The sequence below is a fragment of the Ptychodera flava genome, chromosome 1 (assembly GCF_041260155.1).
Source record: "Ptychodera flava strain L36383 chromosome 1, AS_Pfla_20210202, whole genome shotgun sequence".
Lineage (NCBI taxonomy): Eukaryota > Metazoa > Hemichordata > Enteropneusta > Ptychoderidae > Ptychodera > Ptychodera flava.
Window position 1 is genome coordinate 23,151,456 of NC_091928.1, and position 25,575 is coordinate 23,177,030.

General features: G+C 39.4%; 1 protein-coding gene across 1 annotated transcript in view; it reads left to right on the forward strand.

Moving 5' to 3' along the window:
• Positions 1-24,175, forward strand: part of LOC139133269 (homeobox protein aristaless-like 4) — a 34,064-nt gene extending 9,889 nt beyond the window's left edge. Inside the window, exons 3-5 of the mRNA XM_070699800.1 lie at positions 19,952-20,083; positions 21,124-21,229; positions 21,979-24,175. Coding sequence (XP_070555901.1) covers positions 19,952-20,083; positions 21,124-21,229; positions 21,979-22,034 — 294 coding nt within the window. The 3' untranslated portion in view covers positions 22,035-24,175. The remainder of the gene's footprint in view (positions 1-19,951; positions 20,084-21,123; positions 21,230-21,978) is intronic.
• Positions 24,176-25,575: the final 1,400 nt, after the last annotated feature.

Sequence of the window (25,575 nt, forward strand, 5' to 3'; positions counted from 1 at the left end):
TTGAACACGACTTTCAAGGATCGCCATTCCCTATCAACCTGTGCCGCGCCGTCGCTGCTCCTACTCATGTTCGGATACAGCTGCTCTAGAGAGGAGCAACTCTCAGTATGAAAACAAACAACAACAATAAAAAAACAACATAAAAAACTGTCATTTAAAGACAAAACGTTTTCATAATATTTTCATTATCTTTTGTTCCTTGAAACAAACTTTTGTATATTTCTATTCTCCTCCTCAATAATACGATGGACCGTTACACACAGACGGTACATTTAAGTTGAACATTCCATCTGCAGATCAAAAGCCGAACTACCATCTCGACATGCTATGTGGAGCAGAACAAGATACTGTGTACTCCAGAGAGAACAAGTCTAGTGTCTGTGCGGTTCATTTGGGGCTATGTTGTGTTCGAAATGGACGTACAGATTCTAGACCGATCAAAAGTTACAACGACAAAGCCCCCTTAATATTTTATATTTTGAATGGATCGCTGTCACTTGTAAGCGTCGCAGTTTCGGATCTCAATGAGGTAGCGAGGGACCAAAACCGTGCTGGCCCAGTCAGTCAGGGATCCATATATCTAGAGATAAATGGTTTCTAGGTCAAGAAGTGATCTATTGTATTGAGATGATCATATGAGTACTTTACTGACAATGCTGTAAATTCAGCTAAGTTTCGACTGCAACGGTTCACTTTTCGGTACTTAAAATGTAATGACATTCATCAACGCCATAGATGGTCATCCGATATCTGTTGTCTCCCAGACCAAAATGTCGTCAAAAGTTCAAACGTTTTGTCCAGAAGTTTTTTGGATGGAGGAGTGGCCCGCATTGTGTTTTTGCAGACTCTGGTGCTTTGCCCCCCTCAGGAAGTGGGGTGACTGAGTTAATGGATTAACCAGTATCCCACAAATTGAAATGCTCGCGTGGCCGTTTTTCGATGAGGCTGGCGTACCATAAAAGTTAATGCTTAAAATTGGAGTATTTCCGCTATTAGTTTTATGAGCTGTATGGTATTGGGACTGCAATGAGGGCGGATGTTTTTCGTTCTCCTTCCAGGCTTCAGGCTACGGTCACTGTACGTGACTGATTTGTGCGTGTAGACATGTGCTGTGTACAGTGCCTGTCTTCCGAAATCACAGCTTGTGTTCCCTCGAGTCTGTGTGCTCGCCCGACCCTATACATATTACATTAGATTCTCCTAAAGCGCCAGTAGCCGTAACGTTTGATTAGCTTTTCCACCAATTTTGTTTTGTATGTTGGTTGAAAGTTCTTGTTCTACTCCCCAAGGCATCTTATATCGTCAATTATTCAGCTTGTCAACATAGTTTCTGTACATAGAAAATGCATTCTGAAAGTTTATTCTTTTAAGTCCGGACCAGAATTCACCAGTCAACAATAACAGTGCAGTCTACACATGTACAGGCCGAGTTAACAAGCTGAATACTGTGTATTTCAACATAACTAGGGTGAGAAGAAGAATCTATAGTTGACATTAAAACATAAAATAGTGACAAAATCATGAAAGATTATAGCTACTGGTCCTCTAAACGATCCCTCGCTCTTCCACCCATCCTCGTCCTCTACACCTGTCTGCACACATTTCACTTTTACTCTCGCGTTTGATAATGCAAAATGATGCCTGCCATTGGTTTATCTCAATCTGTCGTTTCACCAGAGCATGACGTCACCGGTGTGCAACGGTGTCATCAAGAGCGATACGAACAGAATGTCTTCTCGCCAAATAAACATTGGGGAAATCCATTATTCATATTTACCATTTTGCAACCAAAATGGTCGCATTTTTAGCGTTCCTCGACAGAAACTCGTATTCTGTGTTGTTAAGGTCGTGTTGCGCATTAACACATCCTATTTAGCTTAAAATCACTCTTTTGCAACCTTTTAAGAGTCATTAAATGCTCATGATTTGTAATGCCAGGATTCGGATATTGATTGGGCAAGCATGACAATCAGTCATAAGGCGGGTGAGAAAGAAGTGTCAATTTTTCTACGTTTATGCAAGCCATCCTATTTCCTGCCCTCTTTTTTCTCCCGATTTCAACATTAAAAACAACAACAACAACAACAACAACAAAACAACAACAACACAAAACAAAAAAACCGAATTAACTCCACTCTGGGGTCGAATTTTGTGAAATTTTATGTTCTGTAAATAGTATCTAACAAAATGACAATTTTGTTTGGCAATAAAGTATTTAAACTTTGAATAAGAGTCATTTTAATTTTTCTTATCATGACTTTAATCACTTTTTTGGAATGCCAGTCTTTCTTGCCATTTAAGAATAAAAATATAATGCATAACAAAATTTCGTACATATATAGTCTACTTTTAAATTAGATATTTAATTTTATAAAGTGTCATCAACTTTTTAACTTAAATGTATTTTAATCAATATCAAAATCGAGTTTTTCTACCCAAAATATTCACTTTCCGTTCTTCGAGGAAACTATTGCTACCAAACAATACTTTTGAAAATATATATTATGAGGAGCTTTTCAATTCATCTTTGATGAGAAATATTGCTTTGAAAAAGTGTCTACAGTGTTGGTTAAAGCGCCACCCCATCTTAAATTTGTTGCGAAGAATTGTCGATTAGCGAATTGCTTGACATTGACATTGCTCGATCGTTGATGAAAGACGCAGTTGTAGCAGGCCAGTGTGTTTAAAAATAGAAATATTGCAAATGCAATTCGTCTCTTTGACATTTTGTCAAGAAAGGAAAGTTTTGCTCCCGATGTCTGACATTTGGTACAAGTGATGCAAAACGTGCGTTGTCATTGTTTTGATTTAGATTTAGATTTAGAATCCAGAATGAAAGGAAGACAACTCCGCCCATCGAGTCTATTAAAGCTGTACTGATGTTTTCTTTCCCGCTATTTTTGTTGTTTATGTCAACTTCAGTTTCTTTCTCCTCAACTCGCAGTGTGTTGATAGACCCAGCATTCAGCTGGTCAGCTCAGCCTGCGCATGTGTAAATTGCATTTTTATTGTTGACAAGTGATCTCTGGCACTGACTACAATCCAAATTTAAACAATAACAGCGCACTGTACACGTAAAAACGCTATGTTGACAAGCTACATACTGAGTGTTGCAACATGTTTTGGGGAGTAGCATACAGATTTAAAAGTAGTGGATATATCATCAAACGTTACAGTTATGACCCTTTAATTTAGGCTGTACGATATCTAAATCATGTTCAAGCTGTTGCGAAACATTTTCGTGTGACGCACCTATGAAGGAGAAAATGTCATTACACACGGGTGTCACAGTAATGCACTCAGTGATCAGCAAATATCTAATGGCCTTCTTTCTACGATAGAACATGATTTGGGGACGAATTTGACACTCAAATGTTTAATTCCTTTCTAGTTTGCTGTTCTTTTATATTCATTTACAAGCTTAATTGCGAAACGAACGAATTTTTATCTGACTTCTGGTTTCATTTTCGTGAAAAATCAAACTTTGAAACTCAGAGTTCACAAGGGTATTGTATACATGGCATTTTATATTTCAGGTCTTTGCAAGGTGACTTGTAGGAAAGATCTTTTTTCTGATGATCGCAAACTTTCCAGATTGACCCCTGATTTTCATTCTTGACTCCTAAATAGAATATTCTAAATCTTTCTTGCGAAAAACTTGAGCATGGTCGACAGCTGTCCGTGTCAACGTGCGTTTTACCCTAACGTGGCGTATCTGATAAGACCCACTAGTGGGTCTTTTCATTTTTCGATTCGATAGGTCGCTGTGGCACAAGTCGATTAAGGTTGTGCAACATCTTGACAATCTGCGAAAACCAGCGTATCTGCTGGCTCAATAATTCGTGTTGTAAGCTGTCATTTGTCAAGTGTTTGCACCAACAAAGTTAAAGCCCCTTCATTCTATCGGGTAAACGACAATCAAAGATGATAGTTCGAACGGACCCGAACGCTTCCGCTCGATTTCAGATTTCTCGCATTCATCGTTGTACATTTTCTAATTCTTCGCCATAAAGTATTATGGTGGAATACAGAGTATTCGCCATGCAGTCGCAAAATTTGGGGTGAAAAAAAATGCGATTTCAGTTTTGACATTAGAATTCTAGTCAGGACTAGAATGCAGATATGGCATTTGAACACATACAATGTGTACAGACTATGTATGTATGAAGTAGAACACCAACAATTTTCGACAACTTGAAGATTTTAGGAGTAGAAAAAGAAACTCTTGCTTATGAACACATCAAAAGTAGTGGAAAATTCATCAAAATATACAGCTTATGGAGGTGTAACTAACTAAGTATTGAGTTTGAAGATCAAGCAGCTCAATTCTAGACAGTGTTTTCAGCGCCACACGGGATTGCTGTCACTTCTAGTAAGTATTGGCGGCGTAATCACTTGCTGTGGGTACCACGCATTCTTTCCCCATTCTTAAAGGATTAAATCATAAATATAATATAATTCCTTTCGCAAACATTTTGATCACCAATTGTGAAATATGCGGACCAGCTACTGGTAATATTTTACCCTTGTGGCGCGACAAATCGCTCGCTGTCAGTCAATAATGCAGCGAAGTTTTGGATGTCATAAGTCATTTTCAACTGCCGCGATTTGGCGCCCTTTTGCCCAGTTAGCGCCGTAGATTTAGTCAGCTTCAGAAACCCTTCAGCGGCAGAATACGGGGAGCTTCGTTGCCTGCCTGACTTTCTGAATAGCCATGTTGCCATGGTAGTATGATAGAACGCAGGGACAGAGGACAGGGAGATGGTTGCTACACGTCCCCCCCCCTCCGCGAAGTCAACCGAACATCGTCTGATTACACTTTGAATCAAGAGGCCAGGCAAACATTGTCAGATGGGCACATAGTTGGACTATTTGGATCAGACAGTTAATTTTAAAAAGAACTTTGGCTATTTGATTAGCCACACTGACCGCTGCGATCTTTATTATTCGAAAGTGAATTAAATAACTGGCGTTCAGTAACGCGCGAAATGACCCATGTAATTACAAGTGAACAGAGCATTTTATAGCACCATACCGCGCGACGAGTGCCTCGGATAACGAAAATTTAACTCGACCAGATTAAAAACCATCTAAAAAATGTCAGATAATATTGGTCCGATGAAGTTAGCGCGTAAATATAGCATCTTAGCGAGAATGGTCACCGATACCATGTAATTTAATCAAGTGAACTCGTTCGGACGTCGTTCTATGATTCAACAAAATTGTCCGCCCAAGATGGCGACGAAATCAACGATCCACTTCATTTTGGCCCCGGTTCAGAGGAAATGCTCGGAACGTCGTTAACGTTGCGTAAACACGAGATACTTATTAAAACAAATAACCAATTTATCGTGGAATTAAATTAGATGATTAATTGAGATTAACGTGCAGCGGCAGTGTCCAGCTGTAATGCTCATAGTACATTGTGCAGGCGAGTTGTGATCATGTCACATACAATCCCTGTATATGGCAGGAATTTGAAAACTGTGTGTTTGTGAGAGAGAGAGAGAGAGAGAGAGAGAGAGAGAGAGAGAGAGGAGAGAGAGAGAGAGAGAGAGAGAGAGAGAGAGAGAGAGAGAGAGAGAGAGAGAGAGAGAGAGAGAGAGAGGAGAGAGAGAGAGAGAGAGAGAGAGAGAGAGAGAGAGAGAGAGAGAGAGAGAGAGAGAGAGAGAGAGAGAATATGCTGGCGCCCCAGAGTTATAAACACCAAGTATACAACGAATAAACATCTCGCTGCAACTGCTAGACTGAAGACATCGCTCCACAAATATCCTCTGCCAACATCTCTAACAGTGGTTTCAAAGTCAATCCTGCTCCCCATATCACAGGCCAAATAAAGAGATAATTTTGGATAAAACATCCAATTAAACACGTTGAAGTGATGTTGACATGGGACACCAACTTCTTGGACAGATAACGAGATCATTTGCGTTCGGGCAGGCCCAGCACTGTCAAACAAAAGGGCTTGCTAATTGTGATAGATTAATATAAAAGGTTATTATTGCCACCGCGGTCACTTGTCAACGGTGGTGTCTGTGCACGGCCCGGCCCTGCCAAGTCATCCCTCGCTAATTTGTTTTTCTTTGAACGGTGAGGAGAAAATGCCTCACAAGGAAGTTGACATGGCGAGGCAAGCCATTAAACGCCGCTAATCAAGAGCAAATTGTAAGGAGATCTGGTATCATAAATACCCCATTGATATGAAGTAAGCTTGTTAATCTAGTTTGATACGGGGTAGGATATCTCCCAACCCTAGCGCTCTCTTTCGCAGTGCAGCGTCAGCCACATGTACAGATTTTATGCAGAATGTCTTACAAGTTTATGAGTTCACTTGGGGTGCAAATCGGTCAAGTTTTTCTACATCTGGGGGAGCTTTCATGTGGATTTCAACGACAGAAAAAAAAGAAACTGGCGACCATCTGCTAACTCGGCTGACAATTTTCCCTAGAGAAATGAAGGAAGCAAGTTTTTCCATCATGGTGCAGTTGGAAGAGAGGTTTGCAGCTAGCATTTTGCCTCAGATGTCGTTCTTTGTCTCTGAAGTAAATACAAAGTAAACAATGGGCAAATAAATGAATATTTAATAGTTGTAATATTTAAAAGTGACGACCCTCGATCACAAGGAATCACTAAGTCTTAGCATCATTGTAAACGTCAAACGATCACATATCTGTGACGCATTGATAAGATATAACACACACACATAACGCATATATATATATATATATATATATATATATATATATATATATATATATATATATATATATATATATATATATATATATCTATCCTGTTATTTATATCATCATTTTGTACTATGCGTGCAGATTCTCTCAATACGATGCATTATTCTGCCTAGTTGTCCGAGGCTTCACTCTGACACGGTTAATATAGTTGGTCATGGATTTATGTATCCCTAGGCCTTAGACTAGATAGATGCAGGCATCGATATGGGCACCAATAAACATACAGAGTAGTAGACTGGTACTATACATAGATACATAGATAATACATAGATACATTCATAGATACATACATAGATACATACATAGATACATACATACATACATACATACATACATACATACATACATACATACATACATACATACATACATACATACATACATACATACATACATACATACATACATACATACATACATACATACATACATACATACATCTACCCATACACACATTATAGGCTACATACATACATACATACATACATACATACATACATACATACATACATACATACATACATACATACATACATACATACATACAGACAGACAGACAGACAGACAGACAGACAGACATGCATACATGCATACATACATACATACATACATACATACATACATACATACATACATACATACATACATACATACATACATACATACATACATACATACATACATACATACATACATACATACATACATACATACATACATACATACATACATACATACATACATACATACATACATACATACATACATACATACATACATACATACATACATACATACATACATACATACATACATACATACATACATACATATACATGCATGCATACATACATACATACATACATACATGCGTTCATTCATATGTAAATATGCACGCACACACTAGAGATACTAAACTTTCTACTGTCTCGTCCATTGCCTCACCCTCCCTGTTCACGCTCACAGTCATCGTCATTCCCACATGGCCAAGGGCAAGAATCTTACTGCTAATCTAAACTCCAGCCCCCACTTGTCAGCTTGCCTTACACTGATGCGTAACTTGACCACAAGCCACGTACCGAGCTTGCCAGTTGGCTGTCCGCTTCAAGGACTATCGTCAGAGATTATTTTGATATCTCGGTAAACAAATTAACACTGGGTGTTGAACGGATGTCTTCACTTACAGCCTACGCCATGATAAAGCAACTCCATTGTAATTTGTAACGCTGTGAACGACCCGCGATTGATATCAGCGAGACAGCTCGACCCTGAAACGATAAATCGCGTATGAAATGTGAGGTTTACTCTAAATTATTGTATGTTTGTTTTTCTTGATCTAATTAGCTCGTAGAGGGAAAATAAGTCTCCACCTCGACCCCCGACGTGTTATTCAATGGAGAGCTTTTCAAGCTTTGATGCCCCGGGATCTGAAAGACAGTTGGGCTTTGCTTCTTGGCTCGCCGAAAACAATTACAGTGACGGCACTTGAAGATTTTCCAATTTTGACGTCTTTCCAAGTGCAAATTATCTTGTCAGAGCGACCTGTGAACGAGAGCTATCAATTTAAATGTCATCAGTTCCCTCAAACTTTCTATAGCTTGACTAATATTGAAAAATACGAGAGTTCAGACAGTGTAGTGTATATTTCTTCAGGCACCACATTCCCCTTCTAGCCCTTCTTTCGTCTATCGTCTTGACATTCTTGATTTCCCGCCATAATGATGGTAAGACGGAAACTCATCCAAAAGCAGACGGACGGACGGGCAGACAGATAGAGAGACAGACAGACAGACAGTCAAAGACACGTATTTCCTAGCAGATACGCACCCAAGTACAGAAACACTCATACACGACCGTTATCAATACATTCATGTATAAACACACGCCCAAGCATGGCAAAAATCAGGATGTGCTTCTGACATACTTTCAAAGCTCTCTGCGATCTCATCAAAACCTTAATGTATCCCACAAGATCTCCCCCTAGAGCGAGCAAGTAAATATACTGGCCCGTCTTTCTCTTGTCAAATTAGTAGCATGAATCGTATACGTGTACCAAGTGCTTATGCAATCAAACAAGGGGTTAAGTACATTTGATCTCCATATGGTTTGAAGGAAGTGTTATTAGAGTGGGGAGCATAGCTCCAAAATGAAAGTCGACTCTCTGGAGTAACATAAATGGTTTGTGATGAAAGAAAACTGACTCGCTGATGGTGATTCTCGCATCGGTGTCGTCATTGGCGAGTTTGGCTCTGTCTTCCGTCCCATCCCACCAAAGAAAATGTCGGACACTTCGTGTTTTAGTTTTTGCGTTGATTTTCTCGATTTTGATCGCGGTTGGTCTTTTTACTTCGTTAAAAACGTCAAGGGTAACGCCGTACCATCTCGCTTACAGGCAACGCTACATTGCAGACACGAATTCAATTACTGTGAGGGACTGTAATTAGGATCGTTCGTGTATCATTTCACAGTACTCTTTCCCGCCAAAAAACTCATCGGAACAAAAAATTGCAGCCTCAAATAAAAAAAAATCGGTTAAAGGTAAATTTTTAAACGCAAAAAGGCAAAAATAATCTCTTTCGATCAAAAGTCTGGAAAGTTTGAATACCTTTGAATGTAATCGCAGATAATTCGATAACAAATGTGTTTCAGCGTCGCTGTTAGACTGCCAACCGGTGGTACTTCAAAGGGGTTTAAGTCAACCATGGTCATGCTGACCAGCCGTCTTCCGCAGACAGAGCACAGCTACAACACATTGGCAAAATCTGCTCGATCTGCCCCAGCCATATGTGTACGTCAATTCTGAGCCCCAGGCTCTATACGCATACACGGATTAAACAGTAACACCATCATAGCTACAGTTTATAAACACCCCAAGGTAGTCTATGGTTCATTGCGCTCGTAGCGCTGTGGCTGTCCCGTTGCGCATTAGGCTAAAACGAATTGAAATACTTGTCGTGAGAACGGCCTACAGTGAAAGGTGTCCATGTAGACCATGGAGAGAGACTTTCCAAACGCACTGTTATTCACGTGTTCAGTTCACGCATTGCACTCGCTAGCTCTGACATAAGCAGACAAGGTAAAGTACTGCTATTAAAACTTAGTGATGCTTCGAAAGCCGCTGCAGTGTTCCTAAAAAGCCTACTGTGTGGATATAAAAATCGTTACAAAACGTATAATTGACTGAAGTTAAAACTTTTATTGTCAAATTCTTGTGTTTCGCAGAGGTCGGGGTAGCGTCATAAACATTCGCCAACTTTAATGGTAACATATCTCAAATTTTGCAAACTGAACACATGTTCATTCCGACTGCAAATTGGCGCCGAAACTACTGCACAATATTGAATTTCGTGCAGACATGGCTTGCTACCGGATGTTAATGAGCAGCGAACGTCGTTACCGGAAAGAGTTCAAAGAAAGGAAATCAAGCAGTTTCAACTTATAAAAAAATAAGTCGTAACTTAGTTTCCAATAAAAAGGTCGACCAAAATGGCTGCTTCTGCTGACTTGAATCGTCCGCAAGAGTAAAATTTACGCAGGAAATATTGAAGCGCCCTCGTCCTTAAGGGCAGTCGTTGGTCACAACTCCTGTTACCGATTTTCACATTTGATGCGAGTATTTGTAATTCTCTGAAGTCGGACCGGAACTCCCAGCCATCCTTGCACCTGCCATAAATTTTACGTTTTTCATCGCGTCGTTGTTTCTTCACAAACCGTTAATCGCAGAATTTGAGCGACACGCCTATTTGTTCACTGTGACTTCTAACTTTCTCAGTCCCGTCCTAGCCGAAACACATAACACATAGACGATCTGAATCGGAAATCAACAAGTCTAGATTAAAGGCCTGTAAGACTTGGTCTGGGAAATTCTGCGCCTTTCTCGTCTGCCAAAATGTTCGTTTCGGAAAGGGCAGAAAAATGGCGGTGAGATACGTATGACAGTGTAGTCGATCGTCCTGCGTTGTACTAACTACCGGCTGATACATGCAAATAGCACAGAGTGTGCTAATTCAATAACGCTAATGTAACATAATTGGAGACACACTTCCATAAATCTCTAACGATAGCTGCTGATTACAGTCTAGAACAAAGTAACTGCGTCCTATAACTTAAATTGAGCGGGAAATGCCAAAGTGTTGATTCACTCTTGGCGGACACTGACTGAGAAAGATTACTGACAAGTCGATACGGCCAACCTCGATATTTTTGTGAATTTCTGCATTCAAAAATCCATTTACATTAACCTTACTTTCGTTCCGTAAATGACCCGCTTTAATTTTAATACGTGATGTCGTTGGGGAATTTTGCATAGATTTTGAACATCTGCAAATTTTATCTCTGTCGTTCGGCGTTCTTTCCTAATGCAAATTTTGGCCACACGTCAACATCGCGCCATATTTGTCAAAGCAAGGGAAGTGTGACTTGCTTTGGGGTTACAGCGGCAATTGGTAATTTCCTGTATGTCACTGTGAGGGCAGAGGCACCCAGACAGACAGAGATACAATAACATAGACCCGTTTGGCAAGTTCTGCTCGGACCGAGAAACAGACAAATGCCGATTCAGAATGTGGAAAGCTATGGCAAACAAGTATTGGCCAGGAAGATACCAAACCGGACGCATGGATAGCGATCACTTCGAAAATCTCTGAATAGGAGCGTGAATCACTGAAAGCTGCATACAACACGTTGAAAGCAGCGGAAAAGATACTGACACTGTGAGGCACACACATACGATATCATGATACGTCAGTCAGTGAGATAGTTAATTTAAGTTAGATTTATATTAGTATAAGTTAATTTATTCAGCTTAGTTACATAAAGACTGATTTCAATGAGATTTTGGTGTCACTGAAATGTAAAACATTCGACACGTTCCTCATTTTCTGATTCATCTCTTCGGACGCCTTTAATAGCGGGATGCACGCCACAAAAAAAGACATCCGTGGACGAGCCTAAGGACGAGGATAAATTCCAACAATTTTGCGGGGCGATCCGAGCCTTGAAGGAGGGCAAATTCTCACAGCCTCTAATACAAATAGAAATGGATGTTTTGACAATGACATCTGAAGTCGGGAGTGAGCTCTCTCCTCCTGCCAACCGTGTGACTGAAATCTGAAATTGTAGACGACGATACTCAACATCTGTTATTTTAATTTGTTCGCCGCCGAATGATTAATTGAGCCAAGCTGGCCGATAGTGCCGTAAATCAGCAAAATTAGCTTACCAGCTGCCTTACCAAACGAGAGAAGCTCTAAGCACGTGCTAAGGCGAAACGGAATAATTCCGCGAAGGATAAAAAATCATCAGATTTCCCAGGGGCGGAATAGAACGTTTTAGTCACTTTGATGTTGGACACAACTGCTAGTTGTTACAATCCCATCTTCGTCAGCGGTAGTTTTAGTGTTATTGGATCGTAGGCCATCGTACGGCTGTAATGATGATATTTCGATTTACGCGCTCATTTATACATCTATTTCAAGAATAGGGGCATTATACAGACTAAGTAGACCACTTGTCAGCGGATATTTGCAATACTAATGTAAATCTGCTGCTATCGTTTTCTACCTAACAGTCTCATCGCTGTTCCCTTTAAGGTAGTTCGCGCCTCGCAAGTGAAACTTTTGCTCAAACTTTCCTGGAGGAATCTTTCAACCGTTGTCTTTCAAAATCAAGAATGAAAATCGGGGTTACCGTGCAAATTTTAGTACTAGAGAAACAAATTACCTAACTCTGGGGAGGGAAAATAAAATTTTCAAATTTCGAAAACCTAAGCCGGTGAAAAGTTTTCTTATACCAAGAGCTTTAAAATGAACCCCAACAAGTGGTACATCAGAAAAGAATTGTAAAAGTTTGAGAGTCCGAATATCTGTCCCCGGGGTGCGTTCTACCTTAAGTCACATTAGCTGCCTCATTTTGCATTTTCCCGATGACATTGTTTTAAACCAAAAACAAAGTATGAAAAACGCCTACCAAAACGTGACCACAAAACGTTTTTTCAATCATTGGCGACGAAGTCACGACTTTGATTTTAACAACTTAATAATTTTCGAGATGCAACTGTAATATGGCCGCCGCCCTAATCAAGTAAACCAAAGCCATAACCGAGGATCGCAATATTGGCATTTTCAAAGAAAATAAGGCGATGCCAAAACATCTCTCCAAACATTGGATGGTATTTATTTTTTGCAAGAAAATGCAAAGGCTTTAAAAGATACTAGCAGTCGTAACTTTCTGTTTCGTCTTCCTAAAGTAAATACAATATAGGAGTGATGACAAAACAACGCATTAAATATAAAATATACGTTGTTGTATCAGACAAATCTGATGAATACCCTAAAATCCAATCGTCAACGACAAGATACAGGCTGTGTTGACGGGTTGAAGACCAGGCATCTCGTCACGGGTTTTGAAGTAGCTGCTAAAGGAAGCTTTAAACTAGCTTTAATCTAATTAGACACATTTCATGCAAAATTTTGCCATGTGGAGTTGATCAGTTGGCCGACATTGTACCCACGATCACAGAAATTCAAAGTACAGCAGAGAAAATACCTTTTATACTCATCACATGATTATATTTATAAGGGGAAAACAATTAGAGGTTGTTTAAGAAAATGAAACGCGTCATCCACGAATTTGAGTCAAATCTATAAGTTACTGGCTTAAGTTCATAGTTTGGTAATATCTGACGCTACTACGGCGCATAATTGCTTTCTCAGAGCATATAAGCACGTTCTCCGGCGACGTCAGCCTGGCCGGCCCATCTCTCATCACGGGGGAAAATGTCAACATTTCTGAATGGAAAATATTTCATTCACGGCGGTTGTCAAAATTTATGGACCGGAGTGTCACGCTAGGGTTGACTTCACAGTATCCCCCTTGCGGCAATGACACTTCACTTCAGTCGTTGAAGAACCGTCGGAATTCGCTCACATTTCGTCCGCTGGGGACCCAGTGCTCTACTTCCAGCCTCCTTAGCATTTATCGACGGATAGTAAAGTGATAATTATCAGCAATTTCCCCGGATAAGTGAAAACACTCCAACAGATGTTTCAAAGCCCCTAAACCCGTCCCCGGTGCTTTTTAAATTGTTACTTTTGATCGAGAAGGAAGGAGATTCCTGACGGTGCCCATTTACGCCGGTAATGTCCGCCAAGATTAATTATGGGGATGGAGTCAGATGTCAATTGCCCTGAGTGGAATTTATTGAACTTAAATAGCCCCAATTCAGCCTTTAATGTCGCCTTCGATAAATCACGCGGGGGGAAAATCCAGCAGATGCACGTTTGGGAGTGAAGTACGCGTTGTTTTTCAATCAGTACAGTGACGGTCCCCCGCTGCCCGCGGCGCCCCCTTGTCACTGAACGTGCGAACGTTCGCAAAACTTTCGCCCATGATCGTGACAAATACTTCCGCACCCACCCCGAGCGATCGTCGGAGGGGGGTCGCCTGACTGCTCGGGTTTCATGTCGGAGGGCGACGAGATCCCGCAATGTCCCTGAGAGTAATGAACCCCGTCTCCAATCGCGACGGATGACTTCACGTAAAACACCTGATCCGGAATAATTCACTTCACAGCATAGCAACGTCGAACGTTTTTATCGATGTCAGTATTGCCATGGAATTTTTCCCTGATCAACTCAGCATTCAAAATTGACCGAAATGAACAAAACATATGATGGTGTATTTTCTTCTCTGCAATTATTTTTATCGTGTAAACGGCTGTTACCTATTCTGAGATGAATGACGAATAAAACCAGTAACAATCTAGAAGCAGTACTTAGTGCTAGTAGTAGTAATGGATAGCAGTACAGTAACAGTTTTTCAGCCATCTTTCTTTCACATAGGTCCCTATTTACATGCTAAGACTAAAAGGAGAACGAAAAGGAAAACGTTTACATTATAGGAACCAGTGGAAGATAAGAAAATAAATAAATTAATGAATATATCAACAACAATATTAGAAAATCACTACTAACGGTGATGGTCGGTATTAAACAGAAAACTACACGAAACACAAAAGAGAAACATCAACAAGAAAACCGTATCACAAACTGTTCAAGAAGACGACTGAAATTACCAATGAACAAAAAACGAAACAGTTCCTTGGATATGAACATTGAGTTGGCCATCATGAGTGTCGCAAAGAATGCCATCAAAAGCCCAAGTAATGTTTCACTGAGATGATGATACTCAAATTCAAGTTTCAATCTTGAATAAATCTTGGTTTTAAAATATTTCCACTGGATCAAAAACACCATGGTTCCTAAACCCATTCCTTCTCGCTAAATGAATAGACAACTTTACCACTGTGGTAATGTAAACAAACAAACAAACAAACAAACGGAGACATTTCATATATATGAGTAAACACAGAAAATATTAATTCTAACATGAGTATTAATGAAAGACCATGCGATGTTGATGTTTGTCCAGATAAAACTAATTTAAAAGTAGTAATAGTAGACTAGGAGTCGTAGTGGTACAGAATATATGTATTTTCGTCATAATGCATCAAAGTTTACACTTTTTCACGACGGTAGTAACATTGTATAATTCGCAACGTTAAAACAGCTTTACATACTTCCTTTGCTCGGACAATTCATCGCTCAGGTGAATGGGATGGTATGTTGTTTTGGGGAACGGGCACCCTGATAGCGAAGTTGCGGGTAATTAGCAGCGCATCCATTGCAGCGGGGGCAAAATGTTAAATCAAGTTGCCAAGACCTTACAATGGGCAACGTATGTAATTAAAATCACATATCAATTAACAAATTAAGCCATAGTTACTCCCAGACAATATCGTCTCGCAGTGATCTTGTTGTCTCCCTTGGATTGGTACCACCATTGATATTATGACGGGTGAATAATTCATCGGTGCGATCGCACAATTGAAGTGAAAAAGTTGCTGGTATTTTTTCCAAATTATTTCCGTTACTTTTTTTCTCAGTAAAAGGTATATATGCTGTTCCGTTTACTGAAACACGCTGTATTATCAATCATTGGGGCTCTACTCAAAATTTGCGTATGTACATAACATCATGTAAATAAACCGACGACCTAATTTCTGGTATGTACCATAAATTATGTCATCGGAGCACTTAGTTTGCAGTCACCTTTAAGCAGGGAGCGAGTAGAGTCGTGATGACAGGAAATCAAGCATGTGTTATTAAGTAGAACAACACGGCATAGTTGTTGAGTGGAACAAAAATATCCAAAAATTTGAAAAGGAAGCGACGATGACTCTGGAAAGCGAACAATCCACGACACAGTTGACGTGCAACGGTCATTTTATCAGTGTCAGCGTTCATTATTATCGTCTTGATATCAGATGCAGATGCTTGTCTTAACGATCACAGGTCTCTTTATTTACGTCATCGATTTCTTAATATTTATTTCAGTCTTCACGTCGCCATCGATTCAGAAAACCAATCAAGGATACAAACCCCACCTGTTAGGATATCTCACCCAAATAACGTTCTCAATTTGTTGGAAGGCCAGGAACAGTAACTTTTGACGATTTTCTGTTATTTTTGTTCGTAATGTCGGCTACAATTTCTTGTTGTACACTCCAAAGCACGTTGAGTTACAGATTATGCAGCTGGTCAGCTCAGCCTGTACATGTGTAAATTTCATTGATATTGTAGACTTGTAAATTCTGGTTCGGACTAGAATTCAAATGTAAACAACAAAATGCGTTTTACACCTGTAGACAAGCTGAATAGTAGGCGTTTTAACATGCTCCGGAGAGTAGAACAAGAACTTGAATTGACCAACAAAACACCAAAAGGTACAGCTATTGGCCCTTTAAGTGACTCTCTTTATCTGAGTTCAGTGAAACTTTTCAAGATAACATGTATATCAACGCGATGCACCACGTTGTCAAAACTTGTTGCGACACAATCCATTGGTAAGTTACAGCCACGCCCTCTCTAGGCGATATATGATTGATGATATGTGTATGTGATGACGTTTTGATGGCTCTCATTCGTTGACATTTATTTGGTATTGTTTCGATTGCGAAGACGAGTTTCGAAGTCCCGGGCACCGAAGTGCCAGTCGGTCCACTCTAACCCCCAGTGTTGCTGTGTCCCGTCCGGTGGATAGCGAATCAATTTTTAAAGAGGCAATATTTTGTATTTTAACGTAATGTACGTGTCTTCTTGTAGAAAAGTATCGGGAATTCTACAAAATGTTATTCTGTCCTTCATCAGTATGTTGAAATACCATTGTATCTGCCTCAGCAGCACACCGCATTTTGTACAAATATCTGCCATGTTATTGTCCACAAATTAATTCTAGAAAAGCATGCAGTCGTCAACGATGCAGTCGTCAGCGATAACTTTAGGCACTAAATATATACAGGTTGTATTTCTTTATTGAATCTTTGGCATTTCAACCGTACAGAATATTTTGTTTTGCCAAGAGAAATAAATATATTGGAATCAAAAGACACAATCGCCTGAGTTTTAAGGGTCCGTCCTTCACGGTCAGATAGCAACGTTCCCATGCGTGTACTGGCTCCGTAGAAGTGACGGCTCCAATTTCACAGTAAAATCCGATTTTAGTCGTCCTAATTCGATTGAAATTGGCGACGGCCTGGATTTTTGTGACTTGCTAATAACGCGTTCTGAAAATAAGTGCAATTTTCAGCAGCTCGCGAGGGCAGGGTATTACGCCAGTCTCTCCCACACACACCAGCGGATATGTTGGCAACTGTTTTTATGAAGTGGGATTGTTTTCTGACCGCCCGTCGACCTTGTTATGTACAAATTAAACTGCGACTCGGGCCGTCGGGTTTCATAACATCTCTGCAACCGTACAGCATCGACTTCATCACAAACCCCGCGTACTATTCAATGATGTTCCTGTCAGCTTATCCACGGCTCTCCGCTGTGAAGTTGATCACCCGAGCGAAAGAGCGAAGCTTGCGTTTTTTTGTGTGAAATTCCACCTCGCTGGGATATATTTTTTCAGTGACCCATCATTGAAATGCAATAAACAAAACTCCTCGTCGCCCAGTGAAAGATGCCACGTCCCCCCCGACCACTTGAAGAATGTCAACAACCGTGGGAGGGGAATACAGACGAGAAGTGTCTTCAGGTCTAGGTTGCGCTGAACCTACAGAACATTTATCGTCCTGTGCGTCACATTAGCCGTAAAGTGCCAAAATTAGTCCCTCGGTACACTCATTGCTGTAAAAGTTTGCTGGATGTCCCACCCGTTAGAACGATCCGGTTGAAACGAATCCGCTCTGAGAATGGTAAAATACTTATCGATAAGTTGTAACGACTGGGTCTCACTTTGCTTCATTATGTAGACTAAGTGTAGAGCAGTGTGATCCTCGACGTGGCTTGTCATTGATAACTGAATACTAACATTCAAAATTCTCAATGGATGCTATGGTACTGTGCGTCACCGACTCTTCACCAGGGCAGAGAATGTAACATGAAAAATGCATGTATCATTGAAATTAACCACTAAAAACAATGAACTTAACACACACGTGCACCTTTCTCACCGAAATTTTATGTTGGCAACGCCGTTGGTTCGTTTCCAATCAATATTCTTCGAGAATAAGTTGAATATTAGCTTCATAATCATGGGGCTCTTGAGTCAGGTTCTTTGGATAGCCACCCAAGTCACAACAGAACATTTAGAAATATACAAAAAGAGCGAATTCCGGTTAAATGATAAACTTCTGATTCTTTTCCGTTTGTTTGTGGCCTGCTAAAGAGCTCTCTATCAGTTCTGCTTCGCACTTGACCCCCCTCCTGGGTATCTTGTCACGTGACTGGCACGTCAAACATTGACTATCGCGTTCAACCCTTAATTAACAGATGGGACTGAATTCCTCAACGGAAATTGTATCCTAAACATAGCCCCGTGTTATCAAACAAAACAAAACAAATTAGGCAGGGACAATTTGTGCCAACCTGCACCCGAGGGGGTCCCTAACCTGTGACCCGATGGGTATGCCCGCCACGCAGGACCTCCTCGTGGTGTGTAAACTATAATATGCCGAGAAAAAAATATTTGTGATTGACAGTTAGATATTACGACAACAATATTAATGTCCCTGGAGACATTACTGATTAATGGTCCAGGCTTCACAAACCCATTAGCTGTGACCGTTGACGTACATGTACTTACCATCATTTTCACTCTATTTGTTTCTTGCTCTACCGTCACAAAATGGAATAAGTTAAAGGGGCAGTTCTCAATCCCTGGTACTCGCATTAGTGGCTGTTTACATGAACTATTTATGAGATTATAGTCCTCTGTTCTTCCTTGAAAGTTTTGCACAGCTAGTCACTTTGCTTGTAGATTAAGCCGATAAAGAACCGGTCCCTTTAGAATTCCAGTGTCCAGCCTTTCATCACAGCGTCTATGAGTTCGTAAATTTCCCAATGTCGTAGTTCATAACTGAATTTTGTGAATTTTGGTCCGTACTAGAATTCATTTCCAACAAAAACATTCTAATATTTGTATTTCAACACACTCTACAGAGAAAAAAAGAAAAATGTTCACACTCACAAGGTTAAATGTAATGGAAATGTTTACGAACAGTTACAGCTATTGCCTCTTGAAATCATCTCGTATGATATCAGACAATATGTATGACTGGCATTGTCGTCCTTACACGATTTGAACTTCTGCCCAGCCAATATTTCTTTCTTACGCTTGTACAAAGAAGGCAACAATCATTTTATGGTATTAGCTCATTGGTTTGCTCTGGCACCTTCGTCTTCAGTGAGTTCTACCAACAGGAAACATGAGCAAAACTCGTCTGGTTATTTTGCTTTATGAAAGGGACAATACCTGGGAAGGAAAAGTTGAACATTTTAACGGCAGGGCTATAAAACTTATTCATTCATACCGGAAGACAAAAAAGCGCTGGAAGCAACCCTCCACTGCAGGCTACGTCATTTATCCGAGGAAAAGAATTTCTGTCACACTCGCTAGAGGGCGCGCGTATCTTCCGACGTAACATATGCACTTCTGTGACCAAGTGTACAGCCACATTCGCCTAGGCCAATGAAAAGTGGAATTTGTAAATTTTAAGACAAAAAGAAATTAATCCTTATATAAATGAAAAACACTAATTTTTTCATTTCTAGATGTGCTTTATAAACAGCATTTTGTCAAGGAGTGATCTGTGGTAGCATATAATTAATGAAGTTGTATCTCTACTATTTCTGTCAAAGGTGTGGTTTCAAAACAGGAGGGCGAAATGGCGAAAGCGTGAACGATTCGGACAGTTACCAGTGCGCCCTCCTGGCATGAATGGAAATGGTTATGACATGACATTTACACCAAGAGCCGAGGGATATGCTCAGGTAAACAGACTGTGATCCTCTCTCTCTCTGTCTCTCTGCCTTCTCTCTCTCTCTCTCTCTGTCTGTCTGTCTCTCTTTCTTTCTCCCTCTCTCTCTCTCTCTCTCTCTCTCTCTCTCTCTCTCTCTCTCTCTCTCTCTCTCTCTGAACCCATCTATGTTCCCATCTCCCTGCCTGTTAATCTTTCCTGTAATGTTCAAGATGATGCCAATATAGGTTAATAGTGCGAAGTGATTTGAGGAATATTCAATTGTTATGTTTTCTTTTTTGTGTTGAAGGGAATGGTGTGTTCAACGTTGCATATTTTGCATAATTGTACAGATATCCAAATCTTATTTTTCTGAGATGTTAATTTAATCATCAAGATCAGAAAATATTGTATTGTGTTCTTTAATTCTGTGACTATTAATAGAGTTTTGACGAAAAAATCAAATGGTTGGCATTTAGAGTTAAAGGTTTTACTTCTAATAACACTATTGTTAATAATTCTCTATTATACCGACTTAACTGGAAACAGAAGACCTATAACCTCTCCCAAAAGCCTGATTCATAAACTTTGTGAAGCCGTTCTTACAACTTATGTACATATCTTCATTTAGTTTTAGACCCCGGAACAAAATATTTTTCAAGTTCAGTAAATGCAGCAAACAGTGCTTTTCCTGACCCCCTATCATCACATTTAGCCATTACTGGAAAATTCAAGGTCTGGGTAACAGATGTTATATGCTAATACGCTAAAATTACTTTTCAGGGCAGTAACAATAAACAATATTTGTCATTTCGAGACATTCTTTTCAGGTTATTGGCCGACAATTAAATTTTCCTACGGTCAGTTTTATCATGTAACTTCTCACACAATCAAAAATATCAAAGTATCATGAAAAGGTGTCACTTACTCCCCTTGTAAATTAGTTGTAAACATTGTAAACACAGTAACATAGGCAGAAACCTATACCTTATTCCGTATTAATATGTATTTCCATTCATCTCTTTTAAGGTACTCACTGACACATCTTGACCCTGTTCTTATATTTCCTTCCAGGTTCAAAGTTCACCATGGCCGGCAATCTCACCAATGTCAACGATGGCAAGCAGCGTCAATGTCAACGTGGCGAACGCGGTACCGGCGGGTCACCCTCACACATCATGTATGTCACCACACACAACATTACCGAGTTTCATGGGAGTTGCTACCCCTGCTAATCACTTAAACCACCTAGCGCCCTCACCGACTGCTGGTGTGCCGGCTCCACAAAATCTCAGCGGCGAGATGGGGAATGACACGGAAAGGCGTAGCAATAGTATCGCAGCTCTGAGATTGCGGGCCAAAGAACACTGTGCGGCATTAGAGCACCACACAATTGCAACCATTAATATGATTGGCGCATATGGAAAATAATGTGAATTTTGAAATTTTAAGAATTTATTTAACAAACTTTTCTGAATACATGTACTTCCTGCTCTGCACAATGGTGGTTTGACAAGTTCTCACAGAACGTTACGAAATGTTCAACTGTCTTCTGACAGAATTTGTCGGTTTGAATGAGTCCTTTTTATATTTATGTAAATTTTTGGCTTAAGATAAATCAGCCATCTTTGTAAAGCTATTCTCACAGGGTTAGTTTACCAAGCTTTTCTACGACACTTGGTAGTCAATAACATGTTGATTACTTTGCTTCATAGTGAAAGCGAGGCGGCGAACCTAAGCGGCCGCCATATTTGACACATGCAGTTCAAAGTTCACAGTTCTTAGGGACATGTTTATTTCTGGTATTCGATACCCATTTTGTTTACGAAAATGCATGCTGAGAAAAAAAGCAAAATAACGATTATATTTATCATGTTTGTAATAAAACCACATAAAATGTAGCCTTTTCTCTCTTTTTATATTTTTTAGCTTTATCCAATGTGAGTGGGTTGCTGTTTTATAGCCCCCACAGTCACCCCTGGTGATTGAGTTCTGACGTCAGTCGCGAGATGGACTTAAGGCACAAAATGTAAGAATAATTGGAGCAAGGTATTCAAGAGGATCCTCAGGTCAGAGTACAACAATTTGCATGTTAGCCATTATTACACTTAAACGTTAATTGTTGCTGTTTACGATATTGATAATCCATAAGTGTATACCATTTTCTACGATCTCTTGGAACTTGAAACCATTGTAATGTGCATTATACTGTATTTTCTTTACTCAATGCTAGCTTAAGCTACCAAATACGATAATTGTGCCTTAATATGAGGATCTTCTGAGTAACTAGCCAATTATTTTGTTGTCAGTTTGTAGAGGTGACTTGGTTCAGAAATTTACATAACCATACTTTACCGTCTGCACATATACTGTCAACAACAATTACATCTACCATGCAGAGTTTTCCCCAAAACACGCAAAATCTATGATTTACCCAAACATGTGAAAAATTCATTGGTCGCAGTTACTCTGTATTTTGTTGTGATTGCTGAAATATAAGTGACTGTACGAAAGATACATGTTTTATGACACTGTCATTTTGCGACACAAACCTACCACCTGACAACAACCAAATAGGTATTTAAACTGTGGATTACTGTAGAAAGCTCTTTTACCTTTTGTGAAAATGAAAGGGCAACAGTTACTAGAACATTGATTGTATTTTAACTTTTCTCAATACGAGTGTATTCCAAGTCTCCCCAAAGTATGTTTGAAATACAAATTACTAGCCTTTCAAACACCTTCAATATGCAACCTCATTGTCGACAAATGGATTCTAGTTCAGGTTTACATTGGACATAAGACTTATCCAGACTAACACTATTCATTTCGACATGATTTTGAGAGTAGATCAAGAAACTGTATTTGACAACCAGAGAAACATATATAGAAAATACAACAAAATCTACAGTTAGTGGAGCTACAAGGATGAACTTACTTCCAACATGATAAGTATGTCTCTGCAGCTCTAGCCCTTCATAAATTCAGGTGAACCCCTTAAGTCCATCAATATCGACGAAGGTTTTATACAGGTCTCGTTTGTAAATACTGTACAGTTTTTTTTTGATATCTTCAATTGTCAGTTTGTTGTTCTTTTATTCTAACTCTGTTTTCTAACCTCTATGCAAAACCATGATTGTTCTCTTTTTATGAGAAAAAGTATATTTTTTGAAAGTGTTTTCATCCAAATTAGTGTTATCACACGGACCAAAGTTAGTGCAAAGAGTAGTGCTCTGATACCGATAAATAAGATTTGACTAAGTTTAGGAAATCATTGACACCTAATTTAGTAATTGTCGATCGAGACCAATAGCATGATGTTGCCAGTAGGAGACTTTTTATCGTGTAAACTGGCTCATGACCAAGAAAAAGTAGTTTACGTTGTAAAAAACATGTCCACAGATTCAGCCAGAGCATATCAACCTAATTTCCTGCTATCAATATCGAAGATTTTATTTGAAACACCTACATGATGAAAACAAAAGCAATACGCCATGTTTGAGTACAATAATATCTGAACATGTGAGGGCGCTTCATTGTGCTGAAGTGCGGACAACAGTGCAAAATCTCAAAGCATATGCCAGTCTGGTTTTTAATAAGACACAGCCGATATATACATACGATACACCATTTGTCTTCTGAAAATGGCAACATGCAATTTCAGCAGTCATGTTGCTTAGCGCCAACAAGAGTTTACTGAATGTGAACGACAGTGGTGTGATTTTAAGCAGTGACTGTCGGAGAATTCTTTAATTTTCGTTTGTGGCAGTTTCTATTATCGCGAATTTATGTTCGTGATACGTGTATATTAACACGTGTATGACCACAGTTTGAAAGCTCTGTTCTATCGCACAAGTACGTTTGAGTTTGAATCGTATTACAGGGACTCACTTTGTTGTACACACTTTTGCAAGAATGTTCTTCGGAAAATGTTACTGCAATTTTCAGGTACCCCGATGTTTCTTCTTGATTTAATTCTGTGATCATCGTTTTAAAGGTCGTTAAAATGTTGAATTTATCTCCTTAATTGTATTGTCAAAGTTTGACCTCATTAAACTTTTTTGTATCGTGAAAGCTGGATTCATGTACTTCGCATTTGCATAAATAAAATAATTGAAAAAGATGAGCACTGATCTGTGTGTGTGTGTTTTCATTGTTAAACATTTTCAAAGTCTGAACTCTGAATCACAGGCATCTTAATGCAAAATTCGAGTTATTTTATTTAACGTCTTGATCAGATAATTGAAATTAATTTAAGGTTAAGGTAAAATACGCCTTTAGCACAGATATTCGGACTCTCAAACTTCTTGGAATACTTGTTTCGTCTACTACTTGTGGGGGTTGTTGTAAAGCTCGGAAGTGGATAAGGTTTTCATGGGATTAGTTTTACAGGAGGTATGTATATAGTGAATATCACTGAATGGCTTAGAAAGGTTCTTGCAGCATAGTGAGAATTTGATTGGTAGCAATTGCTGATTTTGTTTATCGGTGATTAAAGGCAGACCAAGTGTTTTGAAGCATTGACTCTACACAAAAAGCTTACGAAAGCTGTGGCTCGTCCGCTCAGAGAAAAACATTCTTGGCTCTAAATTTCCTCCACTCAATTTCTCAGACAATAAACTTTCGAGTTATGTTTGCGAGTAGGAGAGATCAGCTGGGCACACGTTGTCCCTGCGTGGCTTTGAGTTTGACCCTGACCCCATTGACCGCCTGAAGAGGTTGAAATGAGTGACCCTGCACATGTAGAGAATCTGACGTCAAATCTGATATACTTATATAACTCGAAGGCGGGAAAGAGTATGCTGGTGAAGTAGCCACCAAATTACAACATAAGTAGACTTCAGTACATTTTAAGATTTTGTATATAAGTTTAACATGATAAAATTTACAGATTAAGGGGACCAATTGTTTGTTCATCCATATTGTGCACGTCGCATGTATAACGACCTACACCCACGCATCACACAAACTTTACTGATAAAGAGATTTTCGCAAAACGCTAATTCATTTTGCTCATAACGCATTTTTACCAACAGCCATGGGTCTTATCAATTGAAAACGTATTTCCTGTATTATGACCATATTTTAATATTGAAGGACTTAATTTTTTATGTTTGACGTGTAATGAGTCAGCGTGTTTCATTCTATGAATAAAATGAATTTATCAAGATATGTGTATGTATGTATGTGTGCATGTATGTATGTATGTATGTATGTATGTATGTATGTATGTATGTATGTATGTATGTATGTATGTATGTATGTATGTATGTATGTATGTATGTATGTATGTATGTATGTATGTATGTATGTATGTATGTATGTATGTATGTATGCATGCATGCATGTATGTATGTATGTATGTATGTATGTATGTATGTATGTATGTATGTATGTATGTATGTATGTATGTATGTATGTATGTATGTATGTATGTATGTATGTATGTGTGTATGTATGACAAGGATGGGATGTATGTAGTCCTAAACTCCTAAACCACAACGGCTGCCGTCTCAGTATTTGGTG